This window comes from Theobroma cacao, chromosome 6 (genome assembly GCF_053813885.1).
Source record: "Theobroma cacao isolate CCN51 chromosome 6, ASM5381388v1, whole genome shotgun sequence".
NCBI lineage: Eukaryota > Viridiplantae > Streptophyta > Magnoliopsida > Malvales > Malvaceae > Theobroma > Theobroma cacao.
Window position 1 is genome coordinate 21,352,274 of NC_142644.1, and position 21,379 is coordinate 21,373,652.

At 32.4% G+C, this 21,379-nt stretch overlaps 1 protein-coding gene, 1 long non-coding RNA gene, 1 other non-coding gene and 1 pseudogene across 4 annotated transcripts in view; 2 read left to right on the forward strand and 2 right to left on the reverse strand.

Annotated features, from left to right (window-relative positions):
• LOC148762151 (uncharacterized) overlaps positions 1-21,379 on the reverse strand; it is a 64,331-nt gene that overhangs the window by 26,894 nt on the left and 16,058 nt on the right. The window lies entirely within an intron of this gene.
• On the reverse strand, positions 1,734-6,317 carry ATXRCC1 (BRCT domain-containing DNA repair protein). 2 transcript variants are annotated; one of them, XM_007023980.3, is made up of 8 exons: positions 6,233-6,317; positions 5,746-5,979; positions 5,469-5,657; positions 4,873-4,984; positions 4,105-4,184; positions 3,872-3,982; positions 3,667-3,753; positions 1,734-2,321 (listed from the first exon to the last, which is right to left on the reverse strand). In XM_007023980.3, exons 2-8 carry the CDS (start codon positions 5,908-5,910, stop codon positions 1,983-1,985), a joined length of 1,083 nt encoding a protein of 360 aa, XP_007024042.3. In that variant the 5' UTR covers positions 5,911-5,979; positions 6,233-6,317; the 3' UTR covers positions 1,734-1,982. The 2 variants fall into 2 exon arrangements, with proteins under 2 accessions (XP_007024042.3, XP_017978017.2); XM_018122528.2 differs by lacking the exon at positions 6,233-6,317 and having other exon boundaries at positions 5,746-6,183.
• On the forward strand, positions 6,389-6,470 carry TRNAS-AGA (transfer RNA serine (anticodon AGA)). The gene has a single exon. It is a non-coding gene; the product is annotated as a tRNA-Ser (tRNA).
• LOC148762152 (zinc finger BED domain-containing protein RICESLEEPER 2-like) lies at positions 9,666-10,244 on the forward strand (annotated as a pseudogene).

The following is a 21,379-nucleotide window of genomic DNA, read 5'->3' on the forward strand; positions in this document are numbered from 1 at the left end:
ATTTTATCGTAATTTTACTAAGTTAATGGTAACAAATTAAGGTCCAAGGATGGAAGGTGAGTTACTAACAACGGAAGAAAGAAAAGGAAAGTGGAAGCTTTTAATTTTTTTTTCTCTCTTACCTCTGAAAGTATTTATTTATTGCCACAAGTGTAGACATCCCTTTTGTTTGGGATATTTTGTCAAAGGTTGAGAAAATAAAAAATAAAAAAAAAAAACAGAAAATGAAAAAGAAGATAATGTTAAAAGGGATCCCTATCTTAATCCGATCAACTAATCCTAATCCATCTCTAAAAAAAACAAGTTAAATTCAACCAAAATTTAAGGAAAGAAGTTAACAGATTCGAAGAAAATTCAAGCAAAATAGATAGAGCAATGGGCAAGGTGAAAGAAATATACTTTTTGGGGTTTTGTTTTCTTTTGGATCCTTTAAGCTTAACATAGGCTTCTTGTCTCCTTTTTTCTCCTTTTTGATATTTAATTGTTTTCTTCTAATATTTTAATCAACCAAATGACAAATTGATAATTTCTTTTATTACGATGTCATTATTGTTCTATATCTTAGATTATTTTAGGGTTTTTGTCATGTAGTATTTAAATAATCTTTAAATATTTTTTGTTCTTTTAGGATTGTAGAAGACATAAATTGTAATTAATAATAATGATAAATAAGCAATTAAAATATTTGTGAATTACGAATAAACCCAATATAATTGTGTTTATGTCATAATCTATCTATTTAATCTATGCAAATCCACTGATAATATCTCAAAATGCCAAAAGAGAGAAAATCTTTTAAGAGTATGAGGTTTTGGAAAATTTTTAATACTAAGAATTTACATAAATATTAATAACAGAGATAATTAAATAAATTAAATAAATAGATGAAAATATAGACTCAAATAAATAAAAATTTTTCAATGATGAAATCTCAAGGATGTCAAAAGAGATTCTTAAGAATTTCTAAAAGAGAAAATGTTTTTGAAAAATTTTAGTATCAAAGAATTTTTATTTGTTTCAAAGAAAATAAAGTAAAATAATTATCCGAAATAGAAAAACAATACAATGGAAAAGAAGTAAAGGAAATAAAATTGAATATGGAACTAAAATTGATTTTAATAAGACTACAAAATGGCACATAACTAATTAAGTACCAATCAATAGGCTCTTGTTTATGTCAAACAATTGAGTATAAGAATCTTCACGCTATGAAAACATGTAATACACATGAATATTTATTTTTATTTATTTTTTTAATAATAATTATATATACATACAAATATTATTAAAGTGTAAAATTTGAAGTAAAAATCATTTAAATTTTATAATGTTAATCTATAAATTCTTCAATACTGGTAAAATTAAGAAAAATATTTGAAGAAAATATAAAATTAAAAATTATTTGAAATCATAAATGAAAATATAAAATTATAAAAAATTTGTCATTTTTATATAAATGTTATATATATAAATATTTATTTGACTTTTCTTCGTCGGGGTTGAGAGGTTCTTCTTAAGTTGGACTTGGGCTACAGGGGAGCCCTTTTTACCTAAAAGAGGTGCTCCCTGATATGGGCCCAGTGAGCCTCACACGGGTTCTAAACGTGCAACATCCAAGGAGCTCAGTTGTGCGTTAAAAATCCATTAAAAAACGGGTAAAAGAGTTAAAATACATCTGCTACGAAGAAATTCTTCCTCAAGCATTTCAAGGCCGGTCATGGACGTGGTTGGGATTTCAGCCTCGAATTTCAAACTAATACAATATAAATAGTGAAAAAATGTGATTGCCTGAGTTAGTTATGAAAGAGACAAACATCCAAAAGGAAAGATGAGAGTATGGCAAGCTCAAAGGAACAGCACCGGGAACCCTGTCTCTCTCCGACCAACGTTGTTAAACCTGTAATGCGTATGCTTCAAGTCAATAAGCTATCATATAACACAAATTATACAGTTACTTCCAGCCCACCGGCGTAAAACTTCATTTACAAAGTTTCAGAAGCAAAATTCTTGTAAGCAAGGTCTATCTCCTCCTCGGTCATCTCAATTGTTTCATCGCTGTCATATCCTGTTGCGTCCCTGGAGCTAGCTTTGGTTCCCCACTTTTTACCCTCTTCACCTCCATCAGTCTTTGGCTTCTTATTTTTTGATGAAGAATCACCATCTAACCTGGTTAGTTCATCCTCATATATTTGTTTGCAGACCTTGGCTTTCCTCAAAAGATCTTCCTTGGTGAGTGAACCATGCTCACTGCCCTCAAACATGGCAAGCTCCTTGACCACACGAGGTACAAAGCTCCACTGCTCAGTGATTTGTCGCACATCCTAAACAACAGATGAAATGGTAAATTATGTTAGGAGCAAGATAGTAACAGCCACAAAAATAATGGTTATAAGAATTTTTGATTTCTAATATGAACATGTCTTGCACCAAGATTCTGCATCATAGTCCCAGCTACAGGCAACTAGAGAAAAAAAATATGAAAGAAACCAACAATTTCATAATATAACTAAATAAAATGATCCCCAAGTATATTAATTTCTTTATGCCAAGATAGTTATCAGGAAGCACTGTCAGCTATCAACATTCATTTTGAATAATTTTACGTTTTACTGACGAATGTTACAAACAATATGGACCTTACAAACACCACTGTTATAAATCCTCATTCACAGAACTGCTTTAGATAGTCTATTACAAGAGGCTCCTGCTGAAGGAACAAAAAGAGGTTACTGATTGATGATCATTCTTCACTCTTCATTACTGCTAATAATGCCCGAAAATCATAAAGAAACACTCGCCAACGGCTGAAAATAAGAGGGAAAAATTTCTAGGATACCATTTGTAGAATACTGAGTTGCTAAGAAAAGGCAAATGATCTAAGAGAACGTAAACACCCTTGACCCTCCCCTTTGAATAACACTTCTGCAACAACAATTATATTTATTCCATCATAGATAAATTGTGACTAAGTTGAATGCTTTGCGGCATTTTGTCTAATTTTCAAATAAAATGATCATAATTAAGAGGGAGAATATTTTATCGATGAATCTGCAACAGGCAAATTTATATTTATATGGATGGTGCTACAAGTACCTCCTAGAGGGAGACATCAATAACAAACAATACTAGTTGGGTTGGGAGCTCCATGGGAGCGCCGGCTCTGAACCCACCTACTTTTCTTTTTTCTTTTAATCATTTTAGTTTTTAAATGTTTTATCTTAAGATTTTGATGTTGGACAATTTTATTATCTATTTTATGCGAAACTTTTTTCTTTAATTAAAATTAACTATATTATACTGTAATATAATAAATTGAAAAAATTTGTTGAAAATGCTGTGTTGAATGAAAAAAAAAAACAAGAAAAAAAGTGAGAACAAGAGAAAATAAATGATGTGTAAAAGAGTAAAACATTTTACTTTCTTTTACTCATTTATTTAAAATTTTTTAGATTTTATTCTTCAAAAAGATTGTGATTTCAAATAAGTAAAAAAAATAGAAAATATTTTGAAAGTTAGATATTTTATTAATCTATTTACTATTTTCATAATAAAAAAAATTGTAATCCTCAGGGTGGCCAGGCGAATTATCTAGTTTATATTATATTCACCATATAATCCTGAAAATTTTTTCAGGAGCTTAAACTCATTTTCCTGAGAACAGCATACCTGCTTTTGTTCAAGACAATCTATGGCATCTTGCAAACAAGTTAAGATCCCTGCACCAGCTATTTGCTTTATCTCATGTGGTTCTGGCTGTTAAAAGAGAAAGCAGATATCATGCTAGTATAATAGATATTGGAAGTCTACATGGACAAGGAGGCCAAATACACCAATATATCAGCTGAAAATGAAAGCAATAAATGCCACTCGCCTTTTCCTCTTGACTCTCTAGCCATGAAATCGTTCCAATGAAATCATAAATAACCCACTTCTTCACTTCAGGAGGAGGAAAGCTTTCTTTAGCAGGATGAGAAGCTTTATTCTGAAAATAAATCACCACTGGTAAAAAATAGCAACTATATAGTCCTAGTATTTTAAACTATGGGATAATGGAACAGAAAGGAAAGAGCAACCATTCTATCATTTTTAACAATCAAAGGCTACCTTGTAGGGACTGGAAGTTCTCTTTGATTGTGATTTTTCAACTTGCTTGTAAGATTTTGTGGATGAGGATCCTTGTTGTTCTGCAAGCACTCTTTGAATTAAGAACATAGACTTCTTAGACAAGCTGAAAAATGGAAATACTAGTAGCGAAACCACTACAATAATTACAGTTAGATGAATACAACACATTAGACTTCAATAATGCACCAAAATTTTTCAGTTAAAAACTGAATGTCCTTTGACTCATCTCAGCCGCTGCTAATGATTAATCACAGCTGGAAAAACTACATGGTTATAGTCACACAGGGCTTGTCATAAAGATATGTTCTTTCTGATCTTTCATAAAGCCATTTGCACACAGAAGTCGTGAAAATTTGGCTCACTGCTGTAACATAGCTCCAGACTGCAAATCTGAAAGAGGAGGGGCCAACAGCTCTGTGGTTCTATTAGTTAACTCAGTAAGTTCCAAGATAAACCAGGTCACATTGAAGCAAAGTAAATCTCCTTCATTCTTCTCAAAGATCAATTTTCACCATAAGTTGTTAAAAACTCACCTACTAAAGTTTTATAAAGATATGTTTGATGATCAGCAGCCCAAATGATTCAAACAAGGGTGAAAACAAACAAGCCCCAAAAACCTTGGCTTGGGTGATTAGGACAAGGGATAAGGCTCAAAGAGGTCTTCCATTTATGTCTTCTCTAACATAATAATTTAATAAGTAGTCTTCACTCAAAAGGGCACAAAAGAAGGTACCCAAATTACATTACCTTCACTAGTCTCATGGGAAATATTGCTTCTACGCCAAGGTTTCCCAGCATGCATGAGGTAAGGATCAATATCTACAAGCTTTTTCTGCGCATAACATTCTAATATCCATTCCTGAGGCAGAACAAAGTAGATTTTTTTTTTTTGAAAAGCCGAACAAAGTAGATGTAATCAGATTAACAGGCAAGAGTCTACACAAGTATCATATGATAGCTTGAGGAGAATCTCAGATAATACAGAAACAATCTGCTACTTTTTTTCGATAAGCAGAAACAATCTACTCTAATGTGAATGAAATGACCACAGGAGCTCATCCACTAACATATCCTTTTCACCTGATTTCAGCATTGAATGAAGTTTCCCATTCCCATATAGTTAGCAGCCTCAAATTTTATAACTCAGATAACACATAATATCTTAAGACAAAATAGGAGTAACCAGATGATTGTTAAAACTCAAAAGCACAGAATCTCCTTATGTTGAAATTTGATCAAATAGCAAATTGGATAGCTGAACTAAAAAGAGGAGACTACAACAACTTAGTCATGAGTGGTGCAATGGATCTAGAATTCATTTATACCTCAGCAGTTTACATTACCTTCGATACAATTGTTCCACAATCTGCTTCAACTTGTCGGAACTTTGGAGTATTTTGAAATGCACATACCAAGAGAGTGCAATTTGAATTCCAGTCAGGCTGGTATTCTGCTCCCATTGCCAAAGCCTGCGACCGCAATGTACTGCGCTCTGGATTAACAAATCCTGACAAAACAAAGACCACCCCTTCCTGCCCAGAGACAAACAAATCAAATACAATTCCATTGCTTGATCATAGAAACTAAGAAAATCAAAGTCACTTCATAAATATTCAGTACCATAAGTTTGGAAAAGTTTGTGTTGTTAGAACCTTCACCATGCCCATTACCATCATTTGACTTATTTGATTTACTCTCATTCTCTCTTGAACTCATCCATGATGGAAGATTTCGCGTCTGGGTCTTTCCAACACCACCACTTCGGCTTGTCTTTGAATCAGACATGTTAAACTTTAAAGACCACCTCGATAACTATAATAGTCTTTGTTCAATTTTTGATACCATGCAAGCAAGCTGTTTCAGATTCCATATTAATCAGCAACAACTGGAGAAAAATTTCACTTAAAATGACTACCAACCATGGCCGTCTAAAAACAATTATACTATATTAATATTACTATCTTTGCATTACATGTCAAATCAATGATCACAAAAACTTTACAAATTCATATGATGATTGGGCAGTTTTGCTAAACCAAAATAAGACATTGAATCGAATTACTAATTAAAGCTGGAAAACAAAATTTAAAGAGAGAATAGAGAAGACCAGTTTTTCTTCCGTTTGAAACTAGAAGGAAGCGTGCTTTAGGAATTGGGTTATGCCTGTGATATTCAGTTTAAGAGGAAAAGGCTCAGAATTTCGATAACAGCCCATTTTATTATATGTTTATAACATAATAAAAGTGGCGTCTCACTCGCCATAGTGGACGTGCCGGAGTGGTTATCGGGCATGACTAGAAATCATGTGGGCTCTGCCCGCGCAGGTTCGAATCCTGCCGTTCACGCTTTTTCTTTTTTTGATAAGAAAAGTTTTTTCCCTTTTTTTTTTTTTCGGTTTTTACAAAGATATGTCTAATCCTAGCACTTTTGTTTTTGTTTGGATTGGGTGGAATGAATGAAATAGAATGAAAATGGAGGGGAAATAGTACCCTTTTCTTTGTTTAAAAAAATTTTTAATGTATAAATCTCTCATTTTCAAAAAAAAAACTTTTGTTTTAATACGATTATTTCATTTTAACATATAACAAATATATAAATAGCAAAATGATTTACTAAAGCTATGATTTCAGTCCCTTTCCACCATTCAATGAAACGAAGTTAGGTGACATTTGGTATTTTGCTAGAAATATAATTTTAAGTATATAATTGTTGATAAGATAATATTATAGCATTTAGTATACATGAGAATGTAATTATTGAGAAATTATATTATAGTTCTTGGTTTGACAACACTTTACTTAAAATGTAGTGTTAATTTACAAAATCACCTTTATATATGAAAATGTAAAGTTGAATAAATTTATATTTTTAAATGTAAACTTTTAATTTTTCAAATTTTATCTCTTAAAATATTTTTTTTAAAAATGAATTTTATTAACCATACATCTAGTATGCCATTGTTAATCTTTAGCTAAATTTGCCAAAGACTTCTATTGGCATGGAAACCGGCTTGGCAAGAAGAAACTTTACATGGGCTCAACAACTTATAAAAAACAAAAATCCTACGAAACGATGAGTCCCTAAAAAACAGGATTATGTCAAGCTTGCCTCAAGATGAAGGAACGACAAGGCACATGAGAAGTATCTAGGGGTGAGCAAATAGAAACCGAACCGAACAATCGAACTGAATCGAAATAAGTTCGATTTTTTCGATTCAGTTAGTTTAGTTTTTCGGTTAATTCGGTTAGGTTAGTTCAGTTAGTATAATTACTTCGGTTCAGTTTCGATTAGAAAAATATTTAATCGAACTAACCAAACTAACCGAAGGGCATGTTGGAGATTTTACCTAAAAAAATTCCTAAACCTAAAATATGAGATTAGAGTTCGGCAGTTCCCCACTTCCCCTTTCTAGTTTCCGTCGTCCCGTGAACCGTGACTCTCATCGCCAGTTCGCCACTCTCCCTGTCTCCCACACAATTTCAGAGGCTCTCTCTCTCTCACACATACACACCCTAGTCGCCCAACGATCGCCAACTTTCATCTTTCTTGTGGTTTTTTCCCCGTCTCGATCGGTAAGCCCTAGCAACTCTCTTGTGGTTAATTTCGTGTTGATTACCCTACAATTTGGGCTTCTATTTTTTTCTCAAAAAATTGAATAGAGATTAAGGTTATCGGGTTATCGTGATAACGAGATTAGGGACAGAGACTCAGATTTTAAGTTCATATTTAGTCCTTGATTTATGAGTGTGGAGAGTGGAGATTTTTGGGATAGAAATTTTACCTAAAAAATTTAGCTACACGATCTCCGACTCTTCACGTTTCCTCTCTTCCACTTCCTTGCCTCAAGATGCTGCTAAGCCCAAGCGAAAGATCTCTACTTTTTCTTCTCAATGCCGTCGCTCCTTCTCTCTTCCTAAACCTTTTCCTCTTTCCAGGATTTTCATGTTATCCACTTTGTTTTCTTTGCCCGTTTCTACTTTATTGATCTTTCGTTTGGTTCTCAAGAAATGTTTCTTAATGCTGTCCAGAAACAAATTGCTATTGTAGAATGTAGAAGCCATATAGAGTTTGTGGTTATACTGGAAAGTTTAATGGCTATTGTGAAGTCACTTAAATGCAACCATATGATTGGTTTTTGACCTAATTTAGAGGGGGTTCAAACTCGCTTAATAAATTTGATATCATGAACTAATTTAAGGAAGCAAGGATCCAAATTTTGAGTGTCTAATGCTTGAGATATCAGGAAATGTTTCTTAATGCTGTCCAAATGATAGCTTTAACGCATATTTTTTTTTTTGCTTTCTTAGCATATTTAAAGAGGTAAAATAAATTTGATTTTTGTTTATATTTCGATACTTAGCTTGGATTTCAATGAGATCAGAGTTGGACTACAGTCATAGTAGACTCAAGGCTAGATTGCTGTTCTTCCAAAATTTAGGCTCATTTTGGTTGTTATTATAAGCAAAAAAAAAAAAGAAGCAATAAATGTGTAAATAAACAGAATGCATGATTCTAGTTTAAACAATATGGATCAATTATGTTCTACATGTTTTACATTTTTACCTTACCTATTTGCTCATTTTAATTGTATATGATGATTATGCTTTTACTTTTTAGTAACTTTTAAAGAAGTAAAAAGCAATTAACAAACAGTTACTAGTAAAAGTAACAACCGAATATATCCTTTGAGTTTGAGCAATCTCCGCAAAGAAAAAACCATTTCCATTTGTAGAACTTACATAATTGACAATCTGCATTATTTCTATCTTCTTTTTATAAATTTTTTGGCATTTAATTTTTTCCAACAGAAAGTTATCGTGACAAATTTGCTAATTAATTAATTCTTTTTGAGTGACAAGTTGAAGATTTCAATGGCAAGTGAAAGCGATAATCCAGCTTTAGCTCCTACTCCTAGTGATGCTGCTATGCAGCCTACTCCTATTGGCATGTCGTCATCATCACCAACACCAACTACACAACAAACTATAATCTCCACTAATGATAGTGATGCTGTCAATCCTAAGAAACGGAAAGCACTTTCACCGAGGTCTGAAGTTTGGAAACACTTCACCAGATTCGTCAATAATCAAGGTGAACAAAAAGCTAGATGTAATTATTGTGATAAAGTACTTTCTACTAATACTAAATATAATGGCACAACTTCATTGAAGAATCACATGAATTCTTGCAAAAAGTTTCCTAGTTCTGCTAATGATTCTACTCAAACTGAGTTAGCTTTTCAATCGATGGATGGGTCAATAGAAACTTGGAAATTTAGTCAAGAAGCCATTAGAAAGTCTCTAGCGAAGATGATCATAAGAGATGAGTTATCTTTCAGATTTGTAGAAGGGGAAGGATTTAAGGAATTCGTGGCAACTTCATGTCCTAGATTTATTATGCCATCACGATGGACTGTTGCTAGAGATTGCTTTAACCTTTTGGTTGATGGAAAGAACTATTTCAAGCATATATTGAGAACATCTTCTTTTAGAATTTCTCTGACCACTAACAAATGGACATCAATTCAAAGAAAGAATTATATGTGTCTTACGGCTCACTTTATAGACAATGATTGAAAATTACACAAAAGAATTTCAAACTTTTGTCCCATTTATAGTCACAAAGGTGAGGCCATTAGGAAAATAATTGATAGATGTTTGCGTGATTGGGGGATTAGTAAGGTTTTCACTAATACTGTTGATAATGTTAGTTCCAATGATATTGCAATAACATATTTGAAGAAAAAATTGAACTTAGCAGGAAATAACTTTTTAGAAAGCAAATTTCTACATATGAGATGCATTGCACATATCATTAATCTCATAGTCACTGATGGATTGAAGGAAATGAATGATTCAATTGCTTGTATTAGAGGGACAGTTAGATACGTGAGACAGTCACCTGCTAGGTTAGCAAAGTTCAAAGAATGTGTTGAGTCTACAAATATTCAATCAAAAAATTTGTTGTGTTTGAATGTTAGTACTCGATGGAATTTCACTTACTTGATGTTAGAAACAGCTCAAAAGTTTGAAGAAGCCTTTAATTTATTTGAGGAAGCTGATTCTCAATATAGAACTGATTTGTTGATGGGAGATGGGATACCTGAACATGAGGATTAGAAAAATGTTAGGAGGTTGAATCTTTTCTTGAAACATTTTTACACACTCACAGTAAAAGTTTCAAGTACTTCTTATGCCACTATTAATACTTTTCTTGATGATATTTGTGGTATTTATTGCATTTTGAGAGATAGACAAAGGCATCCTGATGTTGAGTTGCAAACAATGGCAAAGAAAATGAAAGAGAAATTTGATAAGTATTGGGAAAATATAGAAAAAATGAATAAGTTGCTTTATGTTGCCTCTGTTCTTGATCCAAGGAAGAAACTTGTATTTGTGGAGTTTTGTTTAAGGAAAATGTATTCGAATGAGCAGGCTTCATCGATTTGTGTGAGTTTGAAGAAAACAATGGAAGAGTTACTTGTTGAAAACCAAAAAAATGTACAACCTCCTCTTGAGAAAGTTGGTGATAGTAGCCAATCCCAAGTAAGCCAAATTTCTGAATTTGATGATGATGTTGACTCTAGTGCTAGTGTTGCTCTTCTGAATGAATTTAAGAGATATAAGATTGCAATTGGTAGGGAAGAGGATAATTCGGAATTGGAGAAGTATTTGAGTTTAAATGAGCTTGATGCAACCAATAGTGATGACTTTGATGTTTTCATTTGGTGGAAACTCAATAGTCATAGGTATCTTACTCTTGCCCTACTAACTCGTGATGTATTAGCGATTCTTCCATCCACAGTTGCTTCGGAATTAGCTTTTAGCACCGGTGGTCGTGTGCTTGATGCATATAGGAGTTCTTTAATGCCTAAGATGGTGCAAGCTCTTATTTGTGCTCAAGATTGGCTACGTGGACCTTCCTATTATCTTCATGACATTGTGAATGATTTGGCAAAGCTTGAGAAAGTTGATGAAGGTAAGTATTTTATTTATATCATCATTTCATTTTTGTTGTTTCAATTATTAATATGTTATTGCTTTATTTCTTACTTTCTTGTTTATGTATTGTAGAGTTGTCAAAGATCACAGTGGATAATGTACTTGATAATCTTTAAGGTAATCAAGTAAGGTTTAGTACTTGATAAATATACTCCTAAATATTTATCAAATTAACAATTTTATATTATCTTATTCTTGAAAAGGTTTAGCCTTTATTGACAGTCTTTATTGATAGTCTTTATTCTTGAATTTTATGTTTTAGGCTACTGCTGAAAATCCAACCCAAGCACCTGCCATTGCACTTCCCTTTGTTGCACTACCCTTGTCTCCTACATCTTTCCTTCCATCTGAATCCCCCTCTGTTGTTGTTGAAGACTATTTGTTGTTGTTTTTATCTAGCTGAATCTGTCCACTTCGAAAAATAATTTATGGATTTTGTTAGTTTTGGATGTTCTTGCTGCTATTGGATCTTTTGCTTTTTTACGATGTTGAAATTTATAAGGATCGAAATGATGCAGGTCCTTTTTCTTTTTGCATATCTAAATTGTTGTAAAAGTACAACATCTTTCCTTGATTTTTGGTGATAGTTGTGCTGCTGTGGGATATTTCTTGCTTTGTTTCTTGAATATGTACAAGGGAGTTGTAGGAATTTTTTGGGCATTGGACTGGGGAGGTTATGCTGCCCTTCCTTTTGTACGGGCAATTATTTTGTTTTGCCTTCTTTTGCAAATGTACAGGTTACTAATGAAAGGAAATGAAATGGAATTTTTATTGCCTTTAAAAAAAAAAACCTAATAACAAGGAAAAAAAATTATTAAGTTCGATTTTTGATAACCGAACTGAACTAACCGAGTTAGTTCGGTTTCGGTTAGTTCGGTTAGTTATTTACTTCGATTCGATTTCGGTTAGTTTTATATAAGAGTTCGGTTACTGGATATCCAATAACTGAATTAACCGAACTACCCGTTTGCACAGCCCTAGAAGTATCTCTTATGCATATACACAAACCAAAACCAACAGCTCAATAAAACCATAAAGAAAGCAAATTAAATGTTTACTTTGGAAAACAAGTTTACAATATCAAAAAAAGAAGAACAAGGAAAAGCTAATTAAGTATAAAGTTTAGAAGGCATGAGGATTTATCATTCTCAAGACTAGAAAGGCTATCTAATCTTCCTTGTAACTCCATCTTCCTTGCGTCAAGCTCTTTTATCTCAACATTTGGGCACGTTTGGTTCGCAGAATAGACAAAAATAGAATAGAATAATTATTCTGTGAGAATAGAATAAAGTAGGAATAGAATAAAATAGTTATTACTTTGTTTGGTATAGTGAATGGAATAGAGCGGGAATTATTATTATGACTTATTGCAGTGTTTGGTTTGTAGAAATAAGATTAGAATAAGAAAGGAAAAAATGATAAAAAGATAAAAATAACCTTGATCATATTAACATTTATTTTCATAAAAAAATAAAATTATCCTTATTATAATTTAAATACATATTTATCCCAAAAGACAATTATCCATCATAATTATATTTTATCCCAATTGCTAAAAATAATTATAATTTACTCATATTTTTATAAATGGATAATTATCCTAAAATATAATTTAATTATATTATATTTTATCCATCATAATCAATTAAATTTTGTGTATAGATGTTTATTTTTAGTAAATTCTTCACATATTATGAATCATTTTCAAAATATTCCATAGACAAAATATTGGAGAATAAATATTTGGGAAAAAAATGAAAAAACATTAAGAAGTAGAAAATCATGTTTTTGATATATTAAATAGAAAATCATATTTTTGAAATTAGAATGATGGGCTTCAATTTTTTCCTAACAAAAAATGTAAATTATGTCTTTTGATATATTAAATAAAAATTCATGTTACCTTTTAAAAAAAAGAATCATTTCTTTAAACCTAGCATGTGGTGTTGAGGAAACATAAATGCCAAAGAGAGAAATAACGTGTCTTTCAACATAGATAAGCATTCAATCTCTGGGAAGAAAATGACAATTTACAAACATAATTAGTGCATATTAGCATGGAAAGCAATAAATAATAGAGAAAATTGTGAGAAATAATTTTCCTCATAAGCTCAATTCAAAAATATCAAATTTTATAATTTTAATTATTTTTAGTCAATTTTTGACATGACTTGACAATAATACCCTTTAAACAATTTCAGATATATTAAAATGGTTTCAATTTTCTCTATCCCGCCATCCAGACAAAAATTTTAAAATTAAATCTCGATTTCTCTCTCTGATCAAATACTGTCTATCTCGCCATTCAAAGATAACATCAAGTTCTTTCTTATTTTATTTTATTTGTTTAGATAGTGGATCTTGGGGTTCTTAAGGATGATGAACAACGATTTTACTCTTCTATGGTAATTGCAAGTAGCATGATAAATTTGGTAATTGGATGCTTTATGGTGATGACTTGTTTCGAAGCGTGTGCTGCGATGGAGATGCCTGTGTTGATGAGTTGGATTAGATTGGTTAAGATGATGGGCTCAGGGAAAAGAAGTAGCTGAAGTATGTTTGATCGGTTTTATGATGGTTCACGGTTTTGTTGTGTTTAGGATTGGAATGATTGTTATGCATGTTTGCTGGAGATTTTGATTTTTTTTATGGGATTTTGAATTGAAATTGTTCAAGGAATATTTTGTAAAGAGAGTATATTTTCTTTTTGCATAAGGAGAGTGAGCAAGGCCCTCCCAATAGGGATTTATTTTGTCTTGCTTTTAAGGCTTATGGAGTTTTGTAACCTATCTTCTATGAAATGCAAAATTTCATGGCTTAGCAAAAAAAAAAAATACGTGTTTTAGGTTCTTGAGTTTATTGGTTTATTCATAGAATCCCAAAGTTAAAGAATTGAAATTGATTAGATTGGTTTTTAAGTATTGCGAGACTGGTTTTTAGGCATTATGTAACTTAATCACTGCGTGACTAGTTTTTAGGCATTACGTGATTGGTTTTAGGCATTGTGTGACTGGTTTTTAGGAATTACGTGACTGATTTTTAAGTAATGCCTAAGTCACACAATGCTTTACTAACTAGTCACGCAATGCCTTACTAATGACGCAATGCCTATCAACTAGTTACGCAATGCCTTATCAGAAACTAGTCACGCAATGCCTTATCAAAAACTAGTCACGCATTGCCCAAAGTCAGTCACGCAATGCCTATCAATTAGTCACGTAATGCCTTATCAGAAACTAATCACGCAATGCCTAAAGTCAGTCACGTAATGCCTTATCAGAAACTAGTCACACAATGCCTTATCAAAAACTAGTTAAGCAATGCCTAAAGTCAGTCATACAATGTCCAAAGTTAGTCATGCAATGCCTAAAAACTAGTCATGTAATTCTCAAAAATCACAAAAACTACTGAATTCCATTTAACATGATCAACAACTTCAAATGATACACCATATTTCATTTAACAACATAATTAACGAATATGAATGCTCAAAATGTTCAAAAGTTTTTCTTCATATATAAAAAATCACTCTAAAATGCTTAAAAATGCTCAAAACGTTCACAGGTTTTCTCCGTGTATAAAAAACTACTCCAAAATACTCAAAATGCTTAAACGTTTTTCTTTCTGGTAAGGAATACTCCAGAGATGAATAGTCAGGTGAGGAAAGCTCGAAAAATATGAGTCAGTTTGAGGCACAGACCTAAACATACTTGACCCGTTAATAAGTTTCGGGTTGAGACGCGGAGCCAAATAAATGGGTCAATTTCATTAGGGATAATTTTGTCTGTTGAGTTTGTTGGAATGGGCTCAGGTTTTTTAAACAAACGTTCTTGCAATTTCAGCACTGCATTTAAAACATTGTGAAAGTGCCGACTAATTGTCTCACCCGACCTTTTAAAATTTAAACTAATTACTCGATTCTTAACATGATGAGCAATAATATGTAAGAATATTGCTACTTGCTCATCTACAAGCATGTTCTTTGTTGACTTCAACCCTCTCATACTTTCTAACATTTCACATAATTTAAAAAATGCTTCTCTATTCATCCTAATTTGTGAAATACATGAAATATCATTATCATACACAAGTCGCCTCACATACTCTCGATTTGCAACAAAATCTAATGCATAAGATCTTACTCTTGACCTATAAGTACATAAAGTCGACGCTGCCGACAATAAAGTCAAGAATGAACTAATAGCATGACAAATCTCCATATAAAATTTAAACATAGCTAGTAGCTTTTTTCGTCGTTCAACATCTCTTCTTAAATACAAACGAACCATGATTGCAAAAAATAAATATTCTAATCTATTTTATTATGTACAAAAAATATTAAAGCCATATGGCATATAAAAAGTAGGTGACCTCAAGAGCACATTTAAGCCCTATAAGCACATAATTAGAAAGCATAAATAGGCTATAGTATCCTTCACATATTCTTATTTCTCTTTGTAACTGACTAATTGCTTTACCTAAGTTACTGAAAAAACATCACAAGGAGAAGTCTTGATTTTAATTAGGTGCCATGTGATACTCAAGAGAAAGAAATTTATTATATATATTTTTATAATAATATCTGCGAATATTAATGTTAGTAGAATAAAATTGAAATGTATTCTTCTAGTAAAGTTTAACCATTTGTCCTCAAAACACAACATTTACAGATTTGGAATTATTGTCCTGAATTACGTTGATATGTTGTCAACAGAAATGGTCAAAAGAAGTGGGGCAATTATGACTTTCAAGCCAATCAATGGCCTTTCTTTTCATCAGGAAAAAATCCCAACTTGTAAAGCTATACGTGTTAAATCATTAATAGTTATTTGTGGAGCCACAGCAAGCAATGTCCTACTTGCTAGGAAGGATCAAGTTACTATTGATTTGATGTAAGAAGTAAAATCTTTGGAAGCACGGTAACATGATGTTATTTTTTAGGCTTTTAATATCAAAACAAAAGTGAAATAAACAAATTGATAAAAAGTCAATTAGAATTTAATTAACAAATGGGTTTTCTTTTTTCGTGGGTTTCTTGATCAAATGGTTCAAGAAATATTTGTAGTTTTTGACTTGATTAGATATACAAGATTGTGATTAGGGAAAGGGAAACTATAGTTATTAAAATACAAACTGACAACAAAGAGAAGAGAGAAAAAAAGAGAGCGGGGGCTAGTGCTCTTTGATTTTTTAATTAAACAATAAAAAATTTTTTATTTTTAAGTTGTAATTATTTATTGCGTGAATTTGATTTTTCTTGGATTTTGATGTTGGGTTTTTATTTTTATTTTTATTTTTTTTGGCAAAGCCGTGTGAGGGGGGATTTTTATTAGCTGAAAGAAACATGAATTATATTTTTATAAACTTCCTGAGTTTACACATATTTGGAAGGGAAAGTTCGAACCCAGATCAGTGTTCCTAAACTTGAAACCTAAAATAATTAGGATGTAACAAACTAAGCATAATCACAGCAAACCCAAAATATTTTCACAACAAACCCAAATCACAGCCAACATGCATAATCACAACATTAACAATCAAAGAAATAAAGGAGAACAAACTCCACCCACAAACAAAATATCTAGAAAAACACAAGTAAGATAAAAGCAAATCAAAGCATTTTCAAAATAATTCAACATTGGGTTATTTCCACCTTCAACAAAAAACAAGAGCACAATAAGGAAACACCTAGACTATGGAAGAGAGTAATGTAGCTGGAAAGTTGGATGAAAGAGGCAGTGCTACTGGCAAAACCTAAACCGTGGAAGAGCGACTTAGAGAAAGAGGGAAAGGAGGAAGAGAGAGAAAAAGTTTATTTTTTATAAATCAAGTTATAATTTTGTAAATCTAATAAGGGTATTTTAGTCATTACAAATTTCACAGCTATTCCATGTCTCATGGAATAAATAATACCAGGGGGAGAATCAAATATAGTTAAAGAAGATTTTTAACCCATTTTAAGGAATAGATGTTATTGCAGAATTCCTATTCCTTGTTACACTTTTAAACCAAACAAGGGTACAGCAAATGGCTGGGAATAGAGGGAGAATATCATAGCTATTCTCCATACCAAACGTGCAGTTTGTGTTAGGTTTGTCAACTTTTATCATAATGTATCCTTTGGCCTTAGCCATGCAAGCGTCAAGGCTTTTAATATGACAACTAGAAAGGAGGACATCTTCCATAAGACCCACCATCTTCTGTAATTCTTCGAGAAAAATGTTTGCCCATGGGGAGGAAGCAATCTCTAAAGCAGTACTCAAGCTATCCATAATGCCTTTATTTAGAAATTTGTGTTTAAAATGCCAAAATTCACCTTTTACTTTATAAACATGCTCCAAAAGCTGCAAATGTTACAGCATGACTAGAATGCCATGAAAGTCTTCCAAATAAGTATTGGAAGCATCATCTTTACGTTCTACCGCTGAAAAAAAAGGGTGGCATACAGTGAGTAATAAGAAGGAGGCGTAACAATATTTAAATAAATAATGTTTAAGTTATTCTAAATACCTTTGAGAGAAAATGAGGAACTGTGAGTAGAATTCGAAACACCCACAGAAGAAGAACCATTTCAAGTAGCATTCAGAATACCTCAAGAGAATAAGCATCACGAGTAACATTCGGGACACCTTCGAAAGAAGAGATGTTATGAGTAACACCAAGAGTAGCATCGATTCCAAAGTTGTTCTGAATACTTCGAGTAACTCCAAAGGTTCCCCTAGCAATGATATTTACGTTGTTATGTTGAAGCGTTCCAAAGCCAAACTCAAGAGAGCTCTGATCAGTTTTTTTAATGGCATTCACATCATCATTACCAACCCCAATAGCAACATCCACATCATCACCACCAACTCCAATAGCAGCATCCACATCATCATCACTAACTCTCGTAGCACCTCATCTTCACTAACATGTTGTATAGTAGAAGGTAGGAAATTGGTCATATCTATCAGACCTCATTGTATAGCATTACCCTCTACTTATCCTCCCAAACTCAAATGTCCATGTTTGGGAAGGCCTCTCCTTAATTGACTCATCACTAGACTCATGATTATTCATGTGGTCACATGATTCTTCTTCATTTTCAAACTCTTAGATACCTTGTCCTTCCACTTCTACACTTGGAATTAACTCTTCCTAAAAAAAAAAAAGTTTAAATATCTAGGTGAGAATGAAATGAAAAGGGAGATAAAGAGAGTAAGAAAAAAGCTTACCTGACAAAAGGTTTTGTTCCTCTTAAAGCGAATTAAGGGAAGTGACACGTCATTATTACTGATGGAAGAAACATGCAATTGCACCTTAAGATCGGGTACGACAAATGAGGTCCATCCTTGAAAACAATCTCCCCAATAAGCATACCAACCATTGGTATAGGCACCTATTCTGTCAAAGGTTGGGACAACACAGTTTTTGAATTTCTCCATAGTATGATTAAGCATGCCAATAAGGAATATAGAAGTGCAAGAGGAGAAGTTTTCAAGAAAAGAGGGTCTAGGTGGAGCTGGCTGATCATATCCAAATTGGCACACCACTTTGTAAAGAGAATATACTTCGATAGATAATGTATCCCTATCAGCACCAAAACTAGTCGTCAATCATGGAAGGCAATTAAGAAGAATGAATCCACACTAAGAAGTTCAATCCACATGAGCTTAGTTTTCCAATCTCAAATGGTCATTTACCATAATAAATAGTTGGACTACCAAAACCATGGTTTGATCTCACATAAGGGCTTACAGTAAATTGATTTGCCTCGTCTAACACCTTAAGAATGTTGTCTTTGGAAATTTGGTCACACCATGCCCAAGCTCTATAATTGTCCCATAAAACTGTATTTACAGAAGACACAAAAGGTTGATACATGTTAGAAGTGGCGGCACAACAACAGAATCTCTCCCATAAACACATTTGAATAAAAGATACATCCACATGAGTCAAAACTCTATAAAAACCAATTGATTTAGTAGCCTTAGAATGATACAAGTTTAACCTCCTATACAAGGATCCCGGATATAGTGGAGCAAGAAGAAAGCCCATACCCTGAGCAATTTTGATTACATAAAGGATAACTGAAGAAGAGATTCCATTATCTGGATAACTTGGGAAGACATATCGAGCCAACCACATGATCAACAAAGCTACTAATTCATGAATGTGATCTGGATACTTGGGAGGACTACTTTCACCTTTAATACTAAAGTTCTTATAAAAGAGCCTTACCTAGTTGGAGAAGCGTGCCACTTTATAAGCCTTAACTTGACTCTTAAATAAGTCGATGAAGAATTCCTTGACACTCTTTTCCTCTTTTGAAAGTATAACGAAATGAAGGTCCTCTCTACCAATGCAAATGAGTTCTAAAAGAATACATACATCTGTAAGAGTAAATTCTCCCCAAGTAGTAACCATGGTATGTGGAAAGGTACTCCACCTTGCAAGAATAGCGCGCCATACTTCAATTCTAAATTCCTTACGAATATGAAGTTTCATGGTGACTTTTACAGCGTCAAAGACTCTAGCATTGTTGAGAGTAGTCGCATAAGTGGAATTCTTCAAAACTTTCTTTACCCATTCATCCCAACCTTAGACCCATAGTGAGTTAAATCCAAATTTAATGACTGAAAGAGGGAATACACCATGTTCAAATATAAACTTCAACACTGACGCTCCTGGGATGGAACACATTCTATCTGAAGCGGCTTCATTACAAATACGATCCCAATGATAGCCAACAGATGCATATGGATGCCTATCTACCTATTCTGCATGCATTGCTTCCCAAAAGCAATCTTCTCCTCCTTTCCTAATGACACCATCATCCCAATTTTCTGACATAGGAGGTAGTTCACTAGTTCTCCCTACTCACATTTTCTTATAAAGAGAGGTTGCAGCAATAGTCTTCCTTTTTTTTCTCAGAGCAACCCTACCAGGCTCACCATAGTGAACTTTTAGGGTAAAACGAGTCTTGACCATAGGATAAGGCAACAAGATTCCAACAAGCACAAACGATAAAGACAATCAGATAAGTATTCACACATTATCATTCCTTACTTATGCATTAATATCCCATGTTTATTTATTATTTTTTATCTTTGCCTTATATTTGTTTGATTAGTCTTATCTTTTTTCCAAACAAAACAAATAAAGATATATGTATATAAATCACTAAACGAAAAAAAAAAACAAATCCTCTCAAGGAGAAGCAAGCAACAATAAATAAATAAAGACTCTTTCTATATTAAAATAATAATAATAATAATAATAAAAATAACAAGTTAAATATGTGTTAAATTATAAAAGAAAACCCTCATTGTGCAGCAAACTTTTCTACTTTATTATTTCCATGAGAGCACCAACCATTAAAGCTTTCCCAACCATTATTAAGGTTTTATTTATATATAGTCATACCGTCTATACACTATTCTTTCATTTGGATCAATCAATTGTAAGCATCATGCCAAATGTTAACTAATTTTAGTTGATGAAGTTCTTATAGTAAGAACCTGAGATTGAATCTTGTATTTATGAAAAATTTTGATTTATGGGATATTAAGAAAGGGGGAAGGAAAATTAGAAGGCATGCTCTTAGTTTGAGGCTATCATGACGAGTATTGACGTTATCATATATCGCTTCAAAGAAATCAAAGGAACAAAAAAAAAATTAAAATTATTACGATTCAAGTGTGACAAATATAAGTTCAACTGCATTTGAATTATATTATTAATGACTTTTGTTTTCTTAAAGAAGTAAAAGTAAGCTGTGTAATGAATTTTTGTAGATTATAGTAGCCCTTAATTAGGATAAAAAAACAATTGAAAACTTGTAATTGAAAATGAAGAGGATTTCGCTATTAAAAGATGGGTAGAGCAATAAAAGGTTAGTCGATAGTCCCCCTAAGATAAGGAAGGAGAGTGATTGGTTTTTTATTTGTGGTTTAGACATTGTTATGCTGTATATATATATATATATATATATATATATATATATATATATATATATATATATATATATATATATATATATATTATATTGAGTAGTTTGACCATGGACAAAAAAAAAATTAGCACTCTCTTGTATGTGTTGTGCCATGGGAGGTAAAAGTAGTAATAAAAAAATTAACAACAAATTTTTTTTCTCTTTTCCTACTAGAAACAACAAGAACACACTAAATAAAATTATTTAAATAGAACTCACTTGTTCGAAGAAATTTTGGAGAAAGCCTTAGAAGTTAATTGTGAGTTTCTGCAAAACTAAT

Excerpts from the sequence above, each read along its gene's own strand:
- ATXRCC1 (XM_007023980.3), bottom strand. The coding sequence starts at position 5,910 with ATGTCTGATTCAAAGACAAGCCGAAGTGGTGGTGTTGGAAAGACCCAG. Across the intron at positions 4,185-4,872 it reads TTCCCATGAGACTAGTGAAG|AACAACAAGGATCCTCATCC; the intron begins GTAATGTAATTT and ends GAGTGCTTGCAG. Across the intron at positions 2,322-3,666 it reads ATTGTCTTGAACAAAAGCAG|GATGTGCGACAAATCACTGA; the intron begins GTATGCTGTTCT and ends TCTGTTGTTTAG.